Raw genomic sequence first — 21,134 nt, forward strand, 5'->3', positions numbered from 1 at the left:
AAAGGGTATTTTATTTATTTATTTATTTCTGCTTTATTAATATAATTTACTTTTTTTTGCTATCTCTATTCTTACCACTTTGGATTTCTGTGCAATTTGGTGTTTTTTTTCCATTGTAATATGTGATTTTTCACACTTTAGCTAGTCTCCCAGTGCCTTTAAAATGATCATTCTTTTAGTTTGAAATGATCTTGATCTTTTTTTTTTTTCCTTTGTTTTCTAAATTATTTTTAATTTACAGTCTCTAAATCTATGTCCTGTGCTACTACCTTTGTTGCAATTGTTCTCCTATACTACCTTTGTTTTCTGATTTTATTCTGATTTAACACACACACACATTTAAAAATATGTTGGAGAAATTACAAATACTAATTATATTGAAAATCAAGCATAATTTAATGTTTGGACCTGTACTAATGTACAAGGAAGGTTAAGATTTAAGTAACAAGGCCAAAATTATACAAAATTAAGAATCTTTATGTCCTAAAGGATGGGGATGTATTAAAAGATAAATTATAATGACCAGCATATTAAATGGACTATAGTATAATCTATCCAGGGCCATGTCATTTTAAACCTCCATAGTGATATGGGCAATAGATAGTCTAGAGTTGATTAGCAACTGGCTAGTAAAAGAATTTAGCTGTTCATTGACATAGATAAGGCAGGTGCTATTAATAAGATAATAGATTTCATATATTAGATATAACAGGATAAGTTAAAATGCACAATGATGTTACTATAATTAAAATATTATGTATGCAGTTCAATCAATAGTATAGTATTAGTAGTGGAAAATGATACAAAAAAGCAAGTTTATGAAGCAGCATCAAAAAAAAAAAAAATGGCATGTGCGGTAGATGATTTTATACGAAACGTCCTTTGCATTTCTTTTAGGTATTTTGATTTGTATATATTGATTATGAAATAAAAGCTTTTATATTGTAAATATTTTATTGATCATTCACAAATTTCCATAATTCCTGCTGGAAGACAAGATACAATGGATTTATGATGACTAAAGTATGGCGTATACTTGCAATTGCAACATAGGAGGTGTGACAAAGTTTCGAGAATAATTGTTTCCATCGTAAAAGTGGCCACCCTGTGAACCATTGTCCTCCTGCTGTAGCCTGAACCCCCCCCTTACCTGCATGCATGCAAAGAGTAAACGTCAGTCATTGTACAAGTTGGTTCGTGTAAAGATGTGTTTGAGTTCCATGTTATGTGAAAAATGGAACGCAATTTAGAGCAAAGAGTTGTGATAAAATTTTTGGTGAAAAGTGGTGAATTGTCAACGGATATTTATGAAAAGTTGACCAGAGGTTATGTAAATGATACCGTGTCGAAACCATGCGATTTCAATTGGGCAAAACAGTTTTGCGAATGACGTGACTCTGTCGAAGATAGTGACCATTCAGGGTGTCCTTTTACAACTCGACATGACAAAAACATTGTTCATGTGTGTGATCTTGTTCGAAGCGATAGGTGATTAACCACAAGAATGGTTGTTGAAAAACTAAATCGGGAAAGTGTTAGATTAATTTTGACTGAAAATTTGTTGATGAGTAAAGTGTGTACAAAGCTGGTACCAAAAAACCTCTCTAATGAGCAGAAAGAAATTTGGTGTAGTGAAAGAGTTTTTAACTTAAAAATCAATCACAACGTTGCAGCACCCTCCATTTTTTTCTGATTTGTCTTCTTGTGACTTTTTTTGTTTTTTCTCAACTAAAATTGAAAGGAGTCATGAAAGGAACACATTTTCAGTCAGTTTCTGAAATTCAGAGTAATGTAACGCGGATATTAAAACAGATACCAGAAATGTTACGATCAATGGATCCTACCCTGGAATGCGTGTATGCAGTGTGAAGGGGACTGCTTCAAAGGTGATGGCCTCCCATCTGTACAATTTTCAAAATAAAATTTTTAAATGAATTATTCTCGAAACTTTATCATCACACCTCGTATCTAAATGTCTGGAAACCAGCGTCAATTGAGGGATTAGTATTTAGAGTTAGATCGAACATTTCTTGCAGGAAAGTAATTAACAGTTTAGTTTCTTGCAATCCAATATTCACGTTGAAGTCGCTGCTCATGATCATGGGTATTAGTCTTTCTTCAGCTTGAATTGACTACGGCAGAATTTGGTTTCACGCTTGAACTGACCCATGCAATTGAAGTTTGGGCTACTGACACTCGTTATTGTCTAACAAAGTCTCAGATAGCAAGATTTGGCATTGCTGTGTAACTACTTTAGTTATTAGTGTCAGTAAGGCTGACGTGGTGTGCTTTGTAGGCTTTGGCAATTGAGTGAAAGAACTGAGAGTTCCTTCCTATCGTGGATGAATTCAAGCAAGCTGTCTGGTCTTGTTTGTAGCCGATTAGTCGTGAGCCATGGTTTTGACTTTTTTTTTTTTTTTTTTTTGCAATTACACCGAGTCGGTTGAGCATTGCGAGCTTTAGATCCTTGTAAAAGTCTCGAAAGTGGTCTTCTCGCAGTCACGTAACAAGCTATGCAGTTCATTACCACATACATACCTTGTGGGGATCGCCATCATTATCTTGACACATCGCCTTACAAATTTCCATCGTTTTGCGAATGTCCATGTCTAATTCATACAATTTATGCTCTTCTAGTATGAGATCTTCGTTTTTGTCCTTGATCTTCACATGCCATGTCTGACAACAGTATTTCTGTTTCCTCATTGCGAAATGGGATGTGCAGCATCTCGTACTTATACTCGCTGAGATCTTGAGCCATGTCGGGTTTCAATAGCGTATTATGTGTGGATACTGTCATTTCTTGAAGATCCCGTTAGTGCTGCATATGTAATTGCTACAAAGCATGACAGAGTAACGTGATCCACGTGGTTTGGCCTAGGGCTTGCAATACCAGGATCCCGGTAATTTTTTTCCAGTATTGATACAAAAAATATCGGTTTTTCGGTACTAATTTTTTTTAAAAAATTGTTTAATTTAATCACATAAAGGTTATAAAATCACCTTTATGTAACTATGACGTTATCTCTACTAGCAAATGTTCGATAAATCATCGATAGGACACCATGCAACATTGCAACCTGTCCACAATTCATGGACAACTTCATGTCTCGCTGTATCGTAACTCCCAAGTCCCGTTCCTCCACTACTGACTTTAGTTCAACTCCACCAAGTGTATAAGTTATTTTGGGGTTGCTGTTCCCCAGGTGTAAGACCTTGCATTTTGCTGAATTAAAGCATAGCTGCCATTTTTCTGACCATTCCTGAAGGCTATCTAGGTCGCGCTGAAGAAGCTCTGCTTGGCGGCGATCATTAACTACTCTACTGATCTTTACATCATCTGCAAGTTTAGACCTCACGTCCTCCGTGCCTTCATAGATGTCATTTAAGATAATCAAAAATAACAGTGGTCCCAATACTGATCCTTGGGGAACCCCATTTCTTACACTAACCCAATCTAAAGAATAACGATTTATCACAACCTTCTGCCTGGTGCCCTCAAGCCATCGTGCTATCCGTTTAAGGATTTGCCCTATGATTCCAGCCGCTCCAATTTATAAAGTAACCACCCATGTGGGACTGAGTCAAATGCTTTGTTGAAATCCAAATAAACAATGTCGAAATTATTCCCTAATCCAGCTCACGAGTGACCTGTCAAAATGGCTAACCAGATTTGTTAAACATGATTTTCCCTTTACAAAACCATGTTGTGTATCCTACAGAATTCCATTTCCATCTAAATGATCCTGAATTCCACCCTTGATCATTGTCTCCCTGATTTTCCCTACTACTGAAGTTAGACTGGCCGGTCAGTAATTTCCGTTACACTCCTAGAACTGCCTTTATGTTCCAATTTACACCGATCCAACGGAATCTCTCCTGAGTCCATGATGCTCTCATAACTAGCCTTAATGGTTCAATGCACTCACTTGCCGCCTCCTTTAAGATTATAGGGTATGTGCCATCAATCACAGGAGCCTTACTAGCCTGTAGGCGCGAAAGTTCTCATTAAATAATCATTTGAGATTTCAACGTCATTAATTACATTTTTTTCAACTTCACTTCCATAATATCTCATTGACACACAGGGTGTTTTTATGTAAATATCGATGCAAAGTAAGTGTTGAGTTCATCTGCAACTTCAGCTATGGTATCTAATACCATCCCACATCCATTACATAAGGGTCCAATCTGATTTGTCCTTCTGTTTTTGCATTTATATATGTGAAGAATTCCTTAACTGCACTCTTTGCTCTCTTCTTTATTCCTTATCCCCACTCTTTGCTCTCTCCCAGACTCAGTAAAGATACTATAATGAAAATTATACTTCTCTTAATAAAATGTATTTCTCCTTCAGAAAATGATGAACATAATTCAACCATGGAAGACCAACATTGAACAGAACATCAGTGTTCCGCAAATTCTTTCCAAAATAAGAAATTATCTGACTCCAATGAGATTTTAAAAGATGAACTTGAGTCGGAAATTAATGAAATACTTTTAACTGTTTTTGCTAAAAAAAGTTCAAAGCCTAGAAAATGTGGACTGAGATCGTCTACGATTATCTCAGTACAATAGTACCAGAATAGAATCCGAAAGGGCGTTTTCTGCTGCTCATCAAATACTATATGTACCAAAATCAAATCCATTTTAAACGATCATACTATTGATTGCTTATGTTTCTTAAGAGCTCACTTTATTCGGACAGGTAGTGTGGATGCTTAAACATAACTAAAATTTTCAGTAACAATATGTATTTTTTTGTTTTTTAGAATAACTGTATTTTAATAATTTTTTTCAGAATATTTATTATTGAAATAAAAGTTTATTTAAAACATGAATACAGTACTTGTTTTTTTCCTTACTTTATTGCACCTAATTGTCATCAAAATTTATTGAGAAAAACGTTTGTATTTGGAATACCGGTATCCCGGTTTCATAAATTAAAACTACCGAAATACCAGTGTTAAGATTTTGACTGGTATTGTAAGCCCTAGTTTGGTCTCTTCTCGTATTTGTCAAACCAATCTCTTTCCATATGTCACACAAATATTCCGCAGAGTTCTCCCCATTCATCTTTTTGTTGGACTTCCTGTCACCCTTTCGCTCGATCAGCCAAACAATGGGAATGTGAACTACCACCTCAAAGCATCTAAAATGGGCTGGCATAGCAAGTACCAGGCGGTTTCTTGACTTATGATCTCAATGCTGTTGAGCATGTCGATGGATAGTTATCTCTTGATTTCGAATTGTGGGTGCTTGTTCATGTAGTCAACAACATAGCAGCGCGAGAGTATTGCTCCATAATCAGTTAGATGTCAGTGTTTGATTTCAAAATGTTAGATTAACAGGTTGAACGGATTGTACCACTTCTCACTCAGTTGATGTTTGAGAAATACCTTGGGCCCATTTATGCCAGATCTTACTACATCCAAGTAATAATAATAGGAGTTTACATCATTCGCCCTGAAGGCATCAGTGTTGGCATATTTTACTTTACATCCGGCTGTCTTAGGCATGGGCACTAATATAGTGGTCAAGTGACAAGGCATGAATGGTGCTTCAACTTGAAACATCTGTCGTTTATCCGGCGTTATTTTCTTGTAACATGTGAATGTATATTTGTGAGTTTGAAGCTTGAAGCTCTCCGAAGCCTCGTTAGCGGGGACAGACACTAATTTGTCCATCATTGCGATGCCGTCTTTTTTGTTCTTGCCCAAAGGGTGTTTGGGAGCATTATTTTGTCACAGAAAAATGTGCAGTGTGGACTACAACAATGTTAAAATTCTATGCGCTTGAAAAAGTTGACCACCTAAAATTGACATCCACAATGTTCTTGAAGTATATTGCACAAGTTACATCTTCGTTCACTAGTGTCGCATTCTGCATGAAATCCATGTTGCTTGCATCGTCCTCACTAATATCGTGCCCATTATTCTGTAACTTGTACAATTGCTGAAACAAGCGTGGCCAACTGATTTCATTGGCACTCAGAGTCAAGAATATACATTTACTGAACCGTTTAACCACACAGTTTGTCATCTTTACCTACGTATTTGAAAGCCACCATCAAAGAGTCTCTCGTTCTCAATCTCATTATCTTCATTGCTCATAAAGGTGAGGATTTGGAGTAACACCATGTTGGTCAGATCATCTGAGCTCATTGCCATCATGAACGGAGTCATACATAAATTCTCTTTCTGAACATTCTAAATTGTCCAAGATAAATTCTGGGTAAGGACAATTCCTCTGTGTACTCCTCAAACAGTAAGCTCTGCGGTACATTATTTTCCCCTGGGGCAGTTCTAAGATATTTATTGTTGCTCCACAGCGACGTTTGCTGTTGGGCGATGAGACTTTTCTTGATCGGAACTGCTTCGCTTATGTCATCTTTAGCCAAATTAATTTCCATGTGACTTGCATCAAAGAATGATTGACCTATCACAATTTGATACAGTCGATAGAGAAGCTTGCCGACCAAATCTTAAGCACACTCTCACCACTTGCTTTCTTACTAACCCAATCAGATTGCTAGGCTTGTGTATTTTACTGCATTTTATATGCACATTTATACAATGATCTTCATCACTCTCCTTTGGCAAGTAATGGACCATCATATTGACTGAAACATTTGCATTGATCACTTGGCCCAGAATGCCGCATTGTCCTTATGCCAGTCTCAGGTGCCTTATCTACATGAACAGTACATGAGGAGAAATGAGCCTCTCCGTCACTAAATCCAACTTGGGTAAATGCGATGGAATTTCTGAGTAGACAAAGCCATTTGACTTGGACAGTGCTGGAATGGTGTTCTTAAGTGATCTCTACAGCTATTACACACAAGAATCCCATCGATGTCAACATCAGGAAATGCAGTGTGTATCAGTGCTATATCTTTAGCAGCTGGTTTCTTGGTGTCATTTTCAAACCATAGATGATCGCAAATGCGACATACAAAACAGAAATCATTTTTCATAAATCTCCTTTCAAACCCGATGCATGTTATGTAATAGTAGTTGGCATGAGAAAAGGGAGCTAGATCATTTAACCCCAACTGCTCGGCAATTGGAGAAATGTTCTGTTATACATAATTAATACTTCGGGTACATCATTGTTAGATGGAGTGGTATTGCTGGTTGAAGGCACTGCTGAATTAGACGCTTGGTTTTCTGTTTGTTTTAAGCAATCTCGATAGCCTTTTTTTTGTTCTTCCACACTCATTGCTATCTTCGTATTTATTTTCTTAGATCTTGTCGCTTTCATTCTTGCTTGATAATCTTGAGAACACTCTGCACTTGACTTTGGTGTCGTTTAGCACCTTTTCCAAAATTATTAATGTAAAAACTTCTATAGTGGCACCGAAGAGTGGAAAGTAACAAAAATGCGAGACAAAAATTAAAAATTTTGACAAATTTTTGTATTGTTGCAGTCATGTGACAAATACTTGTATTATTGCAACATACTAGTCACCAAATGGCTACAATCAAATGGGTAATTTGGCTATTGGCTTAGATTTCGCTAACCTCTTCCTAAGGATATCATTTCTTTTTCATTTTCCACTGCCCTGAGTGTAGTACCACAGTTGGTGTGTTTATTTGGGATTACTGCTACCAATATGCAGTATATTGACAACAAAAGCAGTATTGCACTTGTTGATGTTAACCTCTAATTATTACTTCTCAGCCCATCTGCCTAATTTTTCTAGATCTTTTTTGCAGTAGCTTACCTTGTTTATTCACATTAACCACCCTGCCAACCTTTGTATCATCAGAAAACTTAGACATTAAGCATGATATTCCTTCATCAATATCATTAATAAATATATAAAATAACAATGGACCCAGCACTGAATCCTGAGGACTCCACTAATAATGTTATTTATTAATAGTTCCCCAGGATTGAGTTAGTCCTGAAGAGCAGTGTCCATTAATAACCACTCTTTAACTTCTCCTATTCAACTCTCCCTTTATCCATAGCAGTAACTTTCCCTCCTTTAATGCCACACTGCTTCAATTTGTACAGCAGTTGTTTATGTGCAACAGTATCAAAAGCTTTTCTGAAATCCAAGTATATGATATCGAAATTATTTTTTGCATTCACTTCCTTTGTTACAGCATCATAGTATTCAATCAGATAGCTTAGGCCAAAATCACCCCTTAAATCCATGCTGTAACCGGATATTCTATCCATAGTTTTGCTGATGATAGCGCATTGCATTCTACCATCCAGTTTGAGAAACCTTTTCCTCCTCAAACAGCTTCGACTTCTCGAATATCCACTACCAATTCCTTAAATGCTGCCCTCCAGGTAACTCTTCAATTGGGCAAAGATAACTTAGTTGATTTCAATCTTTCTAAAACTCAGTCCTGTCTTATATCATGCAAAAAGGATTCCTTCTGCTCCTATGCTTATCTTAGATGACTTTCTGATTTCTGGGTAAGATCATGTATCTCTATTGGGGATTACCTCGACTTCTAATCTCTCTTGGCATAAGCACATTACAAATATTGCTTCCTGTACATTTAAAATACTGGGTTTTCTCTTTAGCTCTTAGCATTACTTTTCTTCCAAACAGCTGTTCACGCTGTACAAATTGCAAATCTGTCCCGCCATAAAATATTGTTCCCACATCTTGGACAGTGCCCCCAAAACCTCTATGCTTTTAGATTTCATTCAAAAGTGGGCAGTTCATTAAGTAATGACTCCTCTCTAAAAAAATCTCTCCACTCTTCTGGCTCATAAACATTCTGTTTCTGCTACACAGCTTTTCTATAGATACTTCCATGGGCACTGTTCTTCTGAATTGGCTTCTATAATTCCTGCTTTCTCTTTTAAAGCAGTTCAAACAAGTGCCACGACTATTCGACATCCTTTTACTGTCCAACTTCGAACTGACAGAACCAACTTTTCTTCTTCCTCATTTATTCATTCAACTTCCGTTTTGTGGAACAACCTTCCTTACTACGTATCTCCTGAAAATTACAATTTGCAGAAGTTAGTGTCTAATGTCAACAAATATCTTCTTTCATCTTCTCAGCCTCCAACCCATGCATGGTACTAAGTCCTTAGTTTCTTGAGGTCATCACAGACATTCTCTCAGATATGCCAGACAAGCTGTAATTGCTACCTGGGAGTCTAAAATGCTGATGGAACTAATATTCAGGTGATATTCATGTCAAGTGGACCCAATTTTTGCGAATTCCAGACAGTCTGTGACAGCCAAATTCTCTGCTTGCACCTTCACGATGGTGGGACTGTTAGTAATCCTGGGTATAACCTCCATGCACAAGCAAACTGTGGGTGACCACCCAGGTGTGAACCAATGTAAGCAGGGGTCAGGGTGTGGTGCCCACACCATGTGGAAGGCCCCTCCGTAGCCAGGTGGGAAGGAGCAGCAGTGCGTAGCACATGCTTCTTGATTAGACCAGGGTTTGAGCCCGTCACCACCAAATACGGAGGATGCGGAAAGGTCAGGGAATGACCACCGCATATCCCGGAGCAATATGGCCTTAGTTGCTAATGCTCCTAAAAAAAAAAAAAAAAAACAAATAACCAAAAAATATTTGATTTTACAGACAAATTGGGACTGCAAATAGACATATCAAGAAACATTACTTATCTTGAGGCATTTTCATTATTTTTTGAAGAAGTAATAAATCTTATTGTAACGGAAACAAACAGATATGCCAACCAGAAAATTCAGAGTACCCGAGCTTCGCGGCAGAGTCATCTAAAAAAGTGGGTTTCAACAACTGCTGATGAGATGAGAAAGTTTTTTGGGCTTCTTATGTGGATGGGACTAGTAAGATTAGGCAGTATTGCATCTTACTGGTCAACCAAACCTATCTATAAAAATAATTTAGTAACAAAAATTATGTCTCGCAACAGATTTGAATTGTTATTGTGCCTCATTCACTTTTCAGACAATGAAACCACTATTCCAGGGGGCTGGCTCAGTAAGATACCACACCTGATAGATGTTTTGTAGCTGAAATATCAGAAAATATTTTTCCCTGGTGAAGATTTTGTCATTGACGAAACTCTTATTCCTTGGACGGACAGGCTGATATTCTGACAGTATATTCCAAATAAAGTGCACAGGTATGGAATCAAGCTGTTCGAGTTATGTTCCACTGAAGGATATACCTGCTCGAGCAAGATCTATTCAGGTAAATCTGATTATATAAAATCCATAGGTTTAGCTGCAAAGGTCTGTGAAGAGTTATCACAAGGACTTCTAAATGAAGGTCGCACCTTGTACGTAGACAACTTTTATACTAGCTACCATCTGGAGTTATCGTTTCTTCATAAAAAAACTGATGTTAGTACATTACGAGCAAATAAAAAATTTATGCCCAAAGAAGCCATGTACTCAAAGCTAAATAAAGGGGAGATGATCACCAAGGAAGAAAAAAATGAAATTATTGTTCTAAAGTGGCAAGTGGTTGATGAACCCTCCATCAGTAAAGGAAGACGGAAAGAAGCAAAAAAAAAAAACACTTCCTATTCTAGCTTATAATAAGGGAAAGGCAGGCATTGATCTGTCGGATCAAATGGGTTCATATGCCACAACGCTGAGAAAGGGGATAAAGTGGTACCGGAAATTAGCGATAGAATATATACTCAGAATATCAGTTGTCAATGCATGTGTGGTATACAAGAGTGCTACGCGAAAACAAATAAAAATAAGAAGCTTTTGGGAAGAGGTAGTTACAGATTTGCTAAATATAGAATGGAAAGAGAAATGTGAAAAGCCAAAATGTGGTAACACTCATATACTAACGACAAAAATCAACACAAACAAGAAAGTTAGAAGGATGTGCGATTTTTGTTACACAAAATTGAGTCAGAAGGAAGATCAGTTGCTAGCAGAAAAGGGAAAAGAGTTTGAGTGTATTGCCGAGACTGTATTTGTTAGTCTTTCGTGTGTTTAGAGTGTTTTGGACAACACCATAAATCTTCATAATTTTGTAATTATAAAATTTGTAATAATAAAGAATTTTTAAATAATGACTAGTTACTTGCTAATTTTTCCTCATAGCGGCATGCAAATTTCATCACATGTAACACCGGAGGCCATGCTTTTCAAAAATAACATAAATTTCTAACAATCATCGGTGCTATACAGACAATGCAACTCCTACTGAAACAGTGGGTGTCGGACATATACGGCCGACACGGCCGTTAATCAGTCCAAAATAGATTTTGAGCAGGCTAAGAGTAGAAAACTTGCTTCTTGCCCTAATGGTAGCTGAGCATTCTGCTAAAGCTATTGCCAAAGTTATTGGCCACAACTCTTGCCCATCTCTGCTCCCACCTCTGTCAAAACCAGATGATTCTATTGCTACTTCAGCCAAGGATAAAGCTGACTGCTAGCATCCTATTTTTCTTCCAACTCATGTATTAATGATCTTGGTAAAACACCATTCCCAAGACGCTCCATTCAATGCCTTCTGTGGTCTTCCATCAAAAGGATGTCAGAAGGATTTTGGGGAATCTTGATGCTAAGAAAGCTCCAGATCCTGATGGTATTTCTCCACTTGTTCTCAAAACCTGTGCTCCTGAACTTACTCCTGTTCTCTGCCGCCTTTTTTCGCTTTCTTATTCCAAAGGTGTTCTTCCTTCTGTTTGGAAATTTGCTCATATCCAGCCAGTTCCTAAAAAGGGTGACAAATCCCTCTCATCCAATTATCGTCCCATTGCAATTACTTTTACTCTTTTTAAAGTAATGGAGAAATCAATTAACTGCCGACTCTTAAACTACCTAGAACCTTCTACCTGATCAATGATTGCCAGTATGGATTCCATCAGTGTCGATCCACTGGTCTGGCTTATGTTACCCATTTATGGACAAATTCAATGGAAAAGTTGGGCGAAGCAGTTGCTCTTGACATCTCAAAGGATTTTGATCTTGTTTGGCATAAATGTCTTCTAAACAAGCTTCCATCTTATGGTTTGCCAACTGTTTTTTGTAATTGGTTATCCAGTTTGTTTCTGACTGCTCACTGTAGTTGATTTCAATCCTTCTAAAAGTCAGGAAAAAGGATTCCTGACTTTTAGAAGTCCGGAAAAAGGATTTTTCTGCTCCTATGCTTATCTTTGGTGACACTCCGATTTCTAGGCAAAATGATTTATCTCTTTTGGGGATTACTCTGACTTCTAATCTCCCTTGGTACAACCACATTACAAATATTGCTTCCTCTGCATCTAAAAGACTTGGTTTTCTCTTTCACTCTCCGCATTACTTTTCTTCCGAACAGCTGCTCACTCTGTACAAATCACAAATCCTCCCTACCGTGGAATATTGTTCCCACATCTGGGGCAGTGACCCCAAAACCTCTCTCAGGCTTTTAGATTCCATTCAGAAGAGGGCAGTTAGGTTAATTAATGACTCCTCTCTAACAGAGTCTCTCCACTTGCTGTCTCGTAGACATACTGTTTCTGTTCTGCATGCCTTTTCTACAGATACTTCCATGGGCACTGTTCTTCTGAATTGGCTTCTATAATTCCCGCTCTCTCTTTCAAAACAGTCCGAATGTGTGCCGCCACCAGCCAACATCCATTTACTGTCCAACTTCAAACTCACAGAACCAACCTTTCATCTTCCTCGTTTATTCATTCAACTGCCGTTTTCTGGAACAACCTTCCTTCGTATGTATTTCCTGAAAATTACAGTCTACAGAAGTTGAAGTCTAATGTCAACATATATCTTCTTTTGTCTTCTGAACCTCCAACACAAGCATGGTACTAAGTACTATAGGTTCTAATACCTCTCATGTTTGGAAAAAAGTATAACTGCATTCCTAATGATGGTCCTACATTACCTCTTTAACCATTGAAAGAGAGAGCAGAAATTATAGAATCCAATTCGGAAAATTTCCAATTCATGGAAATTCCATCTTTCTAATTATCCCATCATACTTAATCCAACTCTTTCCAAATTAATGGAGAAATCTATCAAATCTTACTGGCGTGAAACCTTCCATCTGATTAACGATCAACAACATTGATTGTCTTTTTTTTAACCACTGCTGATATCTTAGCTGAGTTACTCATCTTTGGACAAATTCAATGAAAAAGCTTGCATAAACTCAAGCAGCTACTCTTTAATTTTTTAAAGCTTTTTATCATGTTTGGTATAAAGTCTTCTAAACAAGCTCCCATTGTATAGTGGAGCCTCCATAGCCAGGTGAGCAGGAGCAGGAGCAGCAGTGCGTAGCACACGCTTCTTAATTAGACTGGGGTTCGAGTCCGTGACCACCAAATACGGAGGATGCGGAAAGGTCAGGGAATGAACACCGCATATCCCCGGAGCAACATAGCCTTAGTTGCTAATGCGCATAAAAACCAAATAACAACAACAACCATTGTATAATTTGCCTTCAACTTTTTGCAACTAGGTAGGTATTTTTCTGTCTGACCACTCACTACCAGTAGTGAGAAAGAAAACAGTGGTAGAGTTTCCAAAGTTGCTATTCTTCCACCACATCTTTTCCTCCTTTTTGACTTCCCTTATATTAATAGTCTTCCAGTTGTGGACAGGATTTCTAGTAAGGAAATTCTGTTCAAAACTGGAAGAAGGCTATTAATATAAGGCAGGCCTGGCCAACCAAAATCGTTCTGCGGGCCACTTTGACGAACTGCAAATTTTCCACGGGCCACATATAAAATGAAACAATCTTTTAAAAATAAAAAATCAAATGCCATAAAAATTTATTTTATTCATTCATTATTATTTTATATCTACATCAATGAGATTTTGCTTTTCTCTGCAGTCACTCAGTTTTTTTTTTTTAAAATCACTTCAATATTGGTAGGTGCACATCTTAATTGATCTGTTATTAAAGCTTGAGATTTGCTTTTAATAAATTTCATTTTTGAAAAGAAAGTTTCACAAACATATTGTGGATCTTGAGGTGCTCGCAATTTTTTGTGCAAAAAATCTTAATTAGGGATACTTTTCCGCTGTCACATGTGTTGTAAAAGTTGATTTTTGATGTCGTGGCATGAATGTGTTTTAATTCGTTGTTGCACTGTAAATCAATTATTTCTATCTGCATAGTTTCCGGTTCAAAGAAGGGAATGAGTGGCGGGGATTCATGGAAGTACAGCTGGTCTAGTATTATATTTCACATTATTTATCGTGCTTAGTGCAGCTAGTGAATGATTTCCCACTGATGTTGTCAGTAGTATAAAAATCGTATGTCAGGTTGCGGGCTGGCCAGGCCCGATATAAGGGAAGTCATTAAAAAAAAGGAGGAAAAGATGGTGTGGAAGAATAGCACCTTTGGAAACTCTAGCTTTAGTTTGAGTATTAAGATGATGTAGAGCCATCTCTTACCACTGTTTTCTCTCTGACTACTGGTAGTGAGCAGTCAGATAGAAAAATGCCTACCTAGTTGCAAAAAGTTGAAGGAAAACTATACAATGGAAGCTTGTTTAGAAGACTTTATGCCAAACATGATAAAAAGCTTTAGAAAATTCAAGAGCAGCTGCTTGAGTTTGTGCAACCTTTTTCATTGAATTTGTCCAAAGATGAGTAACTAAGCCAAGATATCAGCAGTCGTGCCTGAAAAAACTTTATTCAGAGTTGCAGCTAAGAAGCTGAAATTGAGATGAATCTTTAGAGTCAGACTCTAAAAACTCCTTAAACTCAGCCTTGCTTTTTACAATATGACACAGTGTGTTATTTTTAAGCACTATTCCTCACAAACAAGGGAAGCAGACAGATTCTTTAACAGCTTTAATTTCTGTGCAATACACTACAAATGAAGTTATAATAAGGAAACAGGGCACAGATAGGTATTTAACAATATGATAGTGAGTGTTTCCATAAATAGACTGGGACACTTGCTGTTGGCTGCTATGACTCATGGAGGGAAAAAAGGATGGTTTTACCAGGAAAGGTTTCAGGCCTGCAAATTTTAGCATTTGGACACTAGGCATTGATAAAATGATCTGATTGAGGTGTTTAGGGCTCTGAATGGATTGAGAAAACTCAATCCTGACAGATTTCTTTCCCTTGCTCAGGCTATACACATTGACGGTCATACTTTTTTTTTTTTGTAGTGACAGGAAATTTTATTGCTACTGAAATCTGCTTACAGAACTGATATCCAGGTGCTACTTATGAATCAAGTTGACCAAATTTTGAAGTCCAGTTCTGCAACAACCAGAACCTCTGCTTGCACCTTCATGATAATGGGACTGTTAATAACCCTGGATATACTCCCATATGCAGTTCCTGAAACATTGTTCTGGAGGCAACCCATCCAGGTGTGAACCAATATAAACAGGGGATGAGGTGTGGCAACCACATCACACATGAATTCCACCCCTCTGTGTCATCAGCAATGCTGCCACTTTGCTTATTGGAAGCTTGAAGTGGTGAAACTCATGTTTAGTCTCCAGAGCAAAGCTCAAGCAATCCCCATCTCTTCCATCATGCAGTATGAGTGATATCATTTGAGGTTATGATGAACATTGTGGCAAGATCCAGTGTTCCTTAAATTTCAAAAGTACAGTTCTAAAACTGTTTTTGCAGGCCTGCTGTTAGACAGGCTGCTGGATCAAACCTATTGGTAACTTCCTATCTGGATGAAGGCATCCAGATAGGAAAGCATCCATCTCACCACCTCTACCCTGCCATCTAGTAATCAGAAGGAATCCAAGTAGAGTGTGTGTGAAGGTTATTTGCCAAAGCCTTGTCATATCAAGGGCTTGCTGTATATGCCAGATCCAAAAATTTCATTAATTCATATGTATCCTTCCCTCTCTACTTTTTCTTCATCTACTGAATTTATCATGTATAGTCAAACTAATAGCACAAACTTATCTGCAAAATTATCTTAACCTACCAAAAATTTCATTCATTTCACAAATATATGTAGTCTTTGTTCCACTCAGTGATATCCATTTCCATCTACAGTCTGCAAAGCCCTACTAATTTTTTCTGACAGAATCCCAATTATCAGTTGCTTTAACCACTATTCATCTAATTATTTGATTTATGATTCCTTTTGCTTCAAAGGTGGTACTTGTGCATATGTCCATTATGATATTCTTTGTCGGAGACTTCCTAATTTGGAATGTCCTCTTTTTGATCTCTTCTGCTGCTGCTGCTGTCATTCTCCTAACTCCACTATCTCTTGAAACTCTTTGATTTCCTTTCTTTGAAACTTTACTTTCTCTCATCTAGCTTTCTTAATAATGAGGTAATATTAGTTGGTGATTTTAATGTTCATAAATACAGTTTGCTTAGATTTCTAGTTGCATGGACCCAGCTGGTAAGGATACTGTGGTTTTTGCAGTTACTAATGGCCTTGCTCAGATTCTTCCTTTTCAATTTCATCTCAGAACTCTTAATCAACAAAACACTTCAAAATCCTCAACCAATTCAAAGTATGGCACCTCAGCTTCCAACTTGGTGATAGTGTCCTTTCCAGTGGAGTCTCTCTCTCTCTCTCTCTCTCTCTCTCTCTCTCTCTCTCTCTCTCTCTCTCTCTCTCTCTCTCTCTCATAGCCATTATCAGCCTCGTGTTGCTTGTCATTACAAGAATGTGAAGTGGGATGATCTGTGAGAATTCTCTTCTTTTTCCTGTTTGGATTACTGTTTTAAGCTTTCTGATGCTGTCTGTTGAGATTGTGTCAGTGAAATTATTCTTCTAGGTATGAAATTCTTTATTTCACATTAAAACCTTGACCTTCATTTAAATCTTCATTTTCCAATAAATGTGCTAATGCTGTTCAAGATAATGTTTTATATAGCAATTGGCTTGCATCAAATCTCCAGATTCATTTTCTGCCTACACTGAAGCTTATAACAACTGTAAAACAGTTATTAATCAGTCCGAACTTGATTTTTAAGTGACTAAGAGTAGAAAACTTGCTTCTTGTGCAGATGGTAATTAAACTTTGGGTCTCTTTTCCAAAGCTGTTGGCCACAACTTCTCTGCATCTATACTCCCACCTCTGTTAAACCTGATGGCTCTACTCTGAGTTGTCTTTGCATTAGCAGTCCCCCCCCCCCCGTTATGTAGAAATGGGGGTGGCCTGTGATTCTGTTTTAGGCTCAGGAACAGCTAATTATAAGATTGTAGTTTGCACATGTGGCTATCTATTTTTGAATGTCTGCAAGGAAGAATGGATCAGTGTTGAGATCCAGCTTTAAACATGAATGATTGTGTGGGGAAGGCATGTAGGACTTGATCTCAACAACAGGAAACATGGTTAAGTGTCCCCATTCTGTGGTGTCACGAGTCTGCCATGACTGGCTCCATAGTGGTTGAAAAACCAAGTCACATGTGAGATAGCCACATGCAGTCAGAGGTTAGCTGGGTCACAGTGACCCAGCTAACCCCTGAGTATAACATAGGACTCCCACTTGACTGCATGTGACCTCACTGCAAGGCACAAGAAACTGCACCTTGCTTGGCCATATCAGCACCAACACTAGGCAACTGATATATGAAAATCTGTCACCTTGTCTGATGAATCCCATTTCCAACTGTTGTGCTGTTGGATGTATCTGCATTTGAAGAAAGCAATATGAGGCCAAGTTGTTTCTGGATGCACTGTCGATGTTTGGCAGGCTGATAGCGTTATGGTTTGCGGGACTGCTTTCGTGGTATGCCTTGGGCCTTCTGATTTCCATTAATCATTGGCTTGATGGGAACTAACTTTCCATCGTTACCAACCAAGTACACCCCTTCATGATGTCAGTGTATCCAGACAACCCTGATGTCTGATAACAAAACAACGCACTATGCCACAATGCCTAGCAAGTTGTTAACTGTTTTCAAGAACATGACAATGAATAATCCATCCTCTAATGGCCACCCAGCTGACCCAGTCTCAACCAATTTCAGCATGTTTGTGACCTACTGGAAAAGGACATTTGATAGGCATTATTGGACACATTGTGTTTATTTGGTTTTTATACGAGCATTAGCAACTAAGGCCATATTGCTCCAGAGATATGCGGTGGTCATTCTCTGACCTTTCTGAATCCTCCGTATTTGGTGGTCACGGGCTCGAACCTCGGTTTAAATCAAGAGGCATGTGCTACGCACTGATGCTTCTGCCCACCTGGCTACGGAGGCACTGGACACATTGTGTAATGCATAGTTGGTACCACCACAGTACACCTTGCAACACCTTATGGAACCATGCCAAGATGTGTACAAGCTGTACAATTCCACAACCATCCAGCTGACAATATGCAGGCATTGCTGGACACATTGTGCAATGCATGGGCAGCACTACCGAAAATACCCTCAAAGGCCATGCCAAGATGTATACATGCTGTGTATTGCAGGCAGAAAGGTGTTGCTAATGCAAAGCCAGCTCAGTGCATTACATCCTCAGCTAAAGATAAAATCAACTTATTAACATCCTACTTTTCTTCTAAATCATCCTTATAGCATTTCTTAACTTGTTGTCAAAACATGTGCTCCTGAGCTTAGTTCTTGTTTTGTGTTGCTTCTTCACACTTTCTTATTCCACTGGTGGTGTTCCTCCTGATTGTAAATTGCTCATATTCTGTCAGTTCCTAAAAATTGTGAGAAATATCTCTCATACAGTTATCACCCAAATGCACTTACCCCCTACTCTTTCCAAAGTAATGGAGAAATCCATTAAGTGCCAATGTAAAGTCTGTCAATGTCTGTCAACTTTTATTACTCATCTTTAGATAAATTCAATGGAAAAGTTTGGCACACTATGGCCCTAGTTACTGATGTGCCTAATAAATTCCCAAACAAACAAAACAATGGAAAAGTTTGTTGAACTCTAAGCAGTTCCACTTTACATTTCTAAGGCTTTTGATTATGTTTCGCTTAAAGAACTTTTAAATAAACTCCCATCTTATGGTTGCAAACTGTTTTTTTTTTGTGATTTTGAGTATACAGTTTTCTCTCGGACTGCTAACTCCATGTGATAGTAAATGGCTGGCTGGCTGTCTCCAACTAGGGCCATAGTGTGCCAAACTCCTCCACTTAAATAGTGTTTCCCAAGTTTCAATTCTTTCTCCCACTCTTTTCCTTCTGTATATTAATGACCATCTTCCATTGATGGAAGATGGTCATTAATATGGTCAAGGGCAAAAATGCAAAGTGTGTTAGTTGTCTGATGGCACCAGGGGTTTATCCCATCTCCACGTTGTGTACTCTGTTTGTGTAGCACAGAACTCTGTGAAGGCCAGAGATTTTAAAAGTTTGGGGAGCGGAAGGATGTGTAGTGTTGTGTACCATTCATGGGCAATGAGTTTAAGAAACTGTCTACTCTATATGATAGTATTCCACCATGTGATGAGATTCATATGCTGTATAAATTATTGCATCATGCAACACCACATCTCAGTTCCTGATTACATTGCTTCACAATGTGAAGAGGAATTGGACTGCACAAAAGTTATCAAAGGGCAGTTCGGCCATATGGCTAGTGGTTTTGACTGGAAACCATGACTTGTAGCCATGAAGCATATGCTTTTATGTATACAATGACAAGTTTTTTGATTTGCTGCTCAGAGTTCCTTTCTGTTCTGGTTAGGTGTTTTCTGATGTAGACATTTGCGGTATCTTTAAACCTTGCATGTGGATTATGTGTCGGAATTTTCTAACAGTCCCCGGCATGGTCGTTCATGTAGGAAAGCTGATTGCCACGAAATAACCAGTTTTGTAAAATGTAGTGTGTGTGTGTGTGTGATTCACTTAGTTGCAAGTGTGACCTGAATATCACTTCCCTTAGTGTTTATTTAAAACTTAAATCACTAGTTATATGAAAGGGCTGAAATCATACATACCCCCCCTCCCCCCGTATCCGCTGATTCAGTTACCCGCAGTTAAACACGGAGAAAAAAAACAAAAAACTTAACACGTACTACTCGCATGTCCGATACGATGCTTCCCTTTATTTTTTACAATGTTGCATATGGTTTGGTCACCAACATTATAATGGTTCTTTAGAGATTTAACAGATGCACCATTTTCAAACTTTTGAATAATTTCAAGTTTTTGTTTAATTTGGAAGCATAACTCTTGCATTTGCCTATCATTTTCGTGATTTCTAAACAAAAAGAACAAAAAAAAATAGTTTACTATAAAAAAAAATTCTGACATCCCTGACATAAATAAAACAAAATTTGCACAAAATATCTGTTTATAACTATTCTAGTTATTACTTGAATTTTATGATTTCTGGTTGATTCTTTTTCCTTTTTTTTTTTTTTTTTTATTTATTTGGAATCTAGAAGTATCCCAGGTTAATAAACCAATCCTGGTAAATAGAGAGTCTGCTGTACTTTATTATTACCATATTTAATGTTGATAATGTGTGTTTAATTTATCAAATAAACTTTATTATACGTATGTATGTACAAGAAAATCACATTATATATGTGGTCAGCAGGTGTTTGCTTATATCCACAGTTTCGGCCATCCACGGTAGATCTTGGAACATATCTCCCGCGGATACCAGTGGTCTTACTGTATATGTCAAATTACTTATTTTTTAGTTACATTTTTATTATAGCAAAAATTATTATTTACTTGATTTCATGTGTATAATAATGACTCAAATTTATATTTAATTTGTTTTGCTTACAGGAGCTGGTATTGGAAGTGTATTTGGTAGTCTTATCATTGGTTATGCCAGAAATCCATCACTAAAGCAGCAGCTCTTCTCCTATGCAATTTTAGGTTTTGCCCTTTCTGAAGCAATGGGCCTTTTTTGTTTAATGATGGCATTCCTGCTGCTCTTTGCTTTCTAACGAATTGTTTCTTTAGTACTATTCTCTCTTTATCTCCTCCCTTCCCACCAACCCAAGCATACATATGTAGTGTATGTGCAACATTTCCAGTATTTTAGAAGGACCATCAGGAATTTGAATGTGGCCTATTGGTTTAAGAAACTAAATAAAAAAAATATTGTAGTCATCGAGGGTACTAAAGTGATTAGTAGCTTGGTCTTTACATTGAATGTGTGATAGTCTTATGATAAACATATAATATCATGGTTCATGTTTAAAAAGTTCAGATAGAAATAAAAGCATTTTGAATTACTGACTTGCTTTACTTTGTGATTGTAAGGTATGATAATGTAATTTAATAAAATTTGATGAATAACTGCCATGATCA

General features: G+C 37.6%; 1 protein-coding gene across 1 annotated transcript in view; it reads left to right on the forward strand.

Annotated features, from left to right (window-relative positions):
• Positions 1–21,058, forward strand: part of ATPsynC (ATP synthase, subunit C) — a 128,479-nt gene extending 107,421 nt beyond the window's left edge. Inside the window, exon 6 of the mRNA XM_090370729.1 lies at positions 20,604–21,058. Coding sequence (XP_090226855.1) covers positions 20,604–20,767 — 164 coding nt within the window. The 3' untranslated portion in view covers positions 20,768–21,058. The remainder of the gene's footprint in view (positions 1–20,603) is intronic.
• Positions 21,059–21,134: the final 76 nt, after the last annotated feature.

The sequence above is a fragment of the Mastigoproctus giganteus genome, chromosome 3 (genome assembly GCF_048544385.1).
Source record: "Mastigoproctus giganteus isolate SK-2022 chromosome 3, ASM4854438v1, whole genome shotgun sequence".
In the NCBI taxonomy this organism is placed as follows: domain Eukaryota; kingdom Metazoa; phylum Arthropoda; class Arachnida; order Uropygi; family Thelyphonidae; genus Mastigoproctus; species Mastigoproctus giganteus.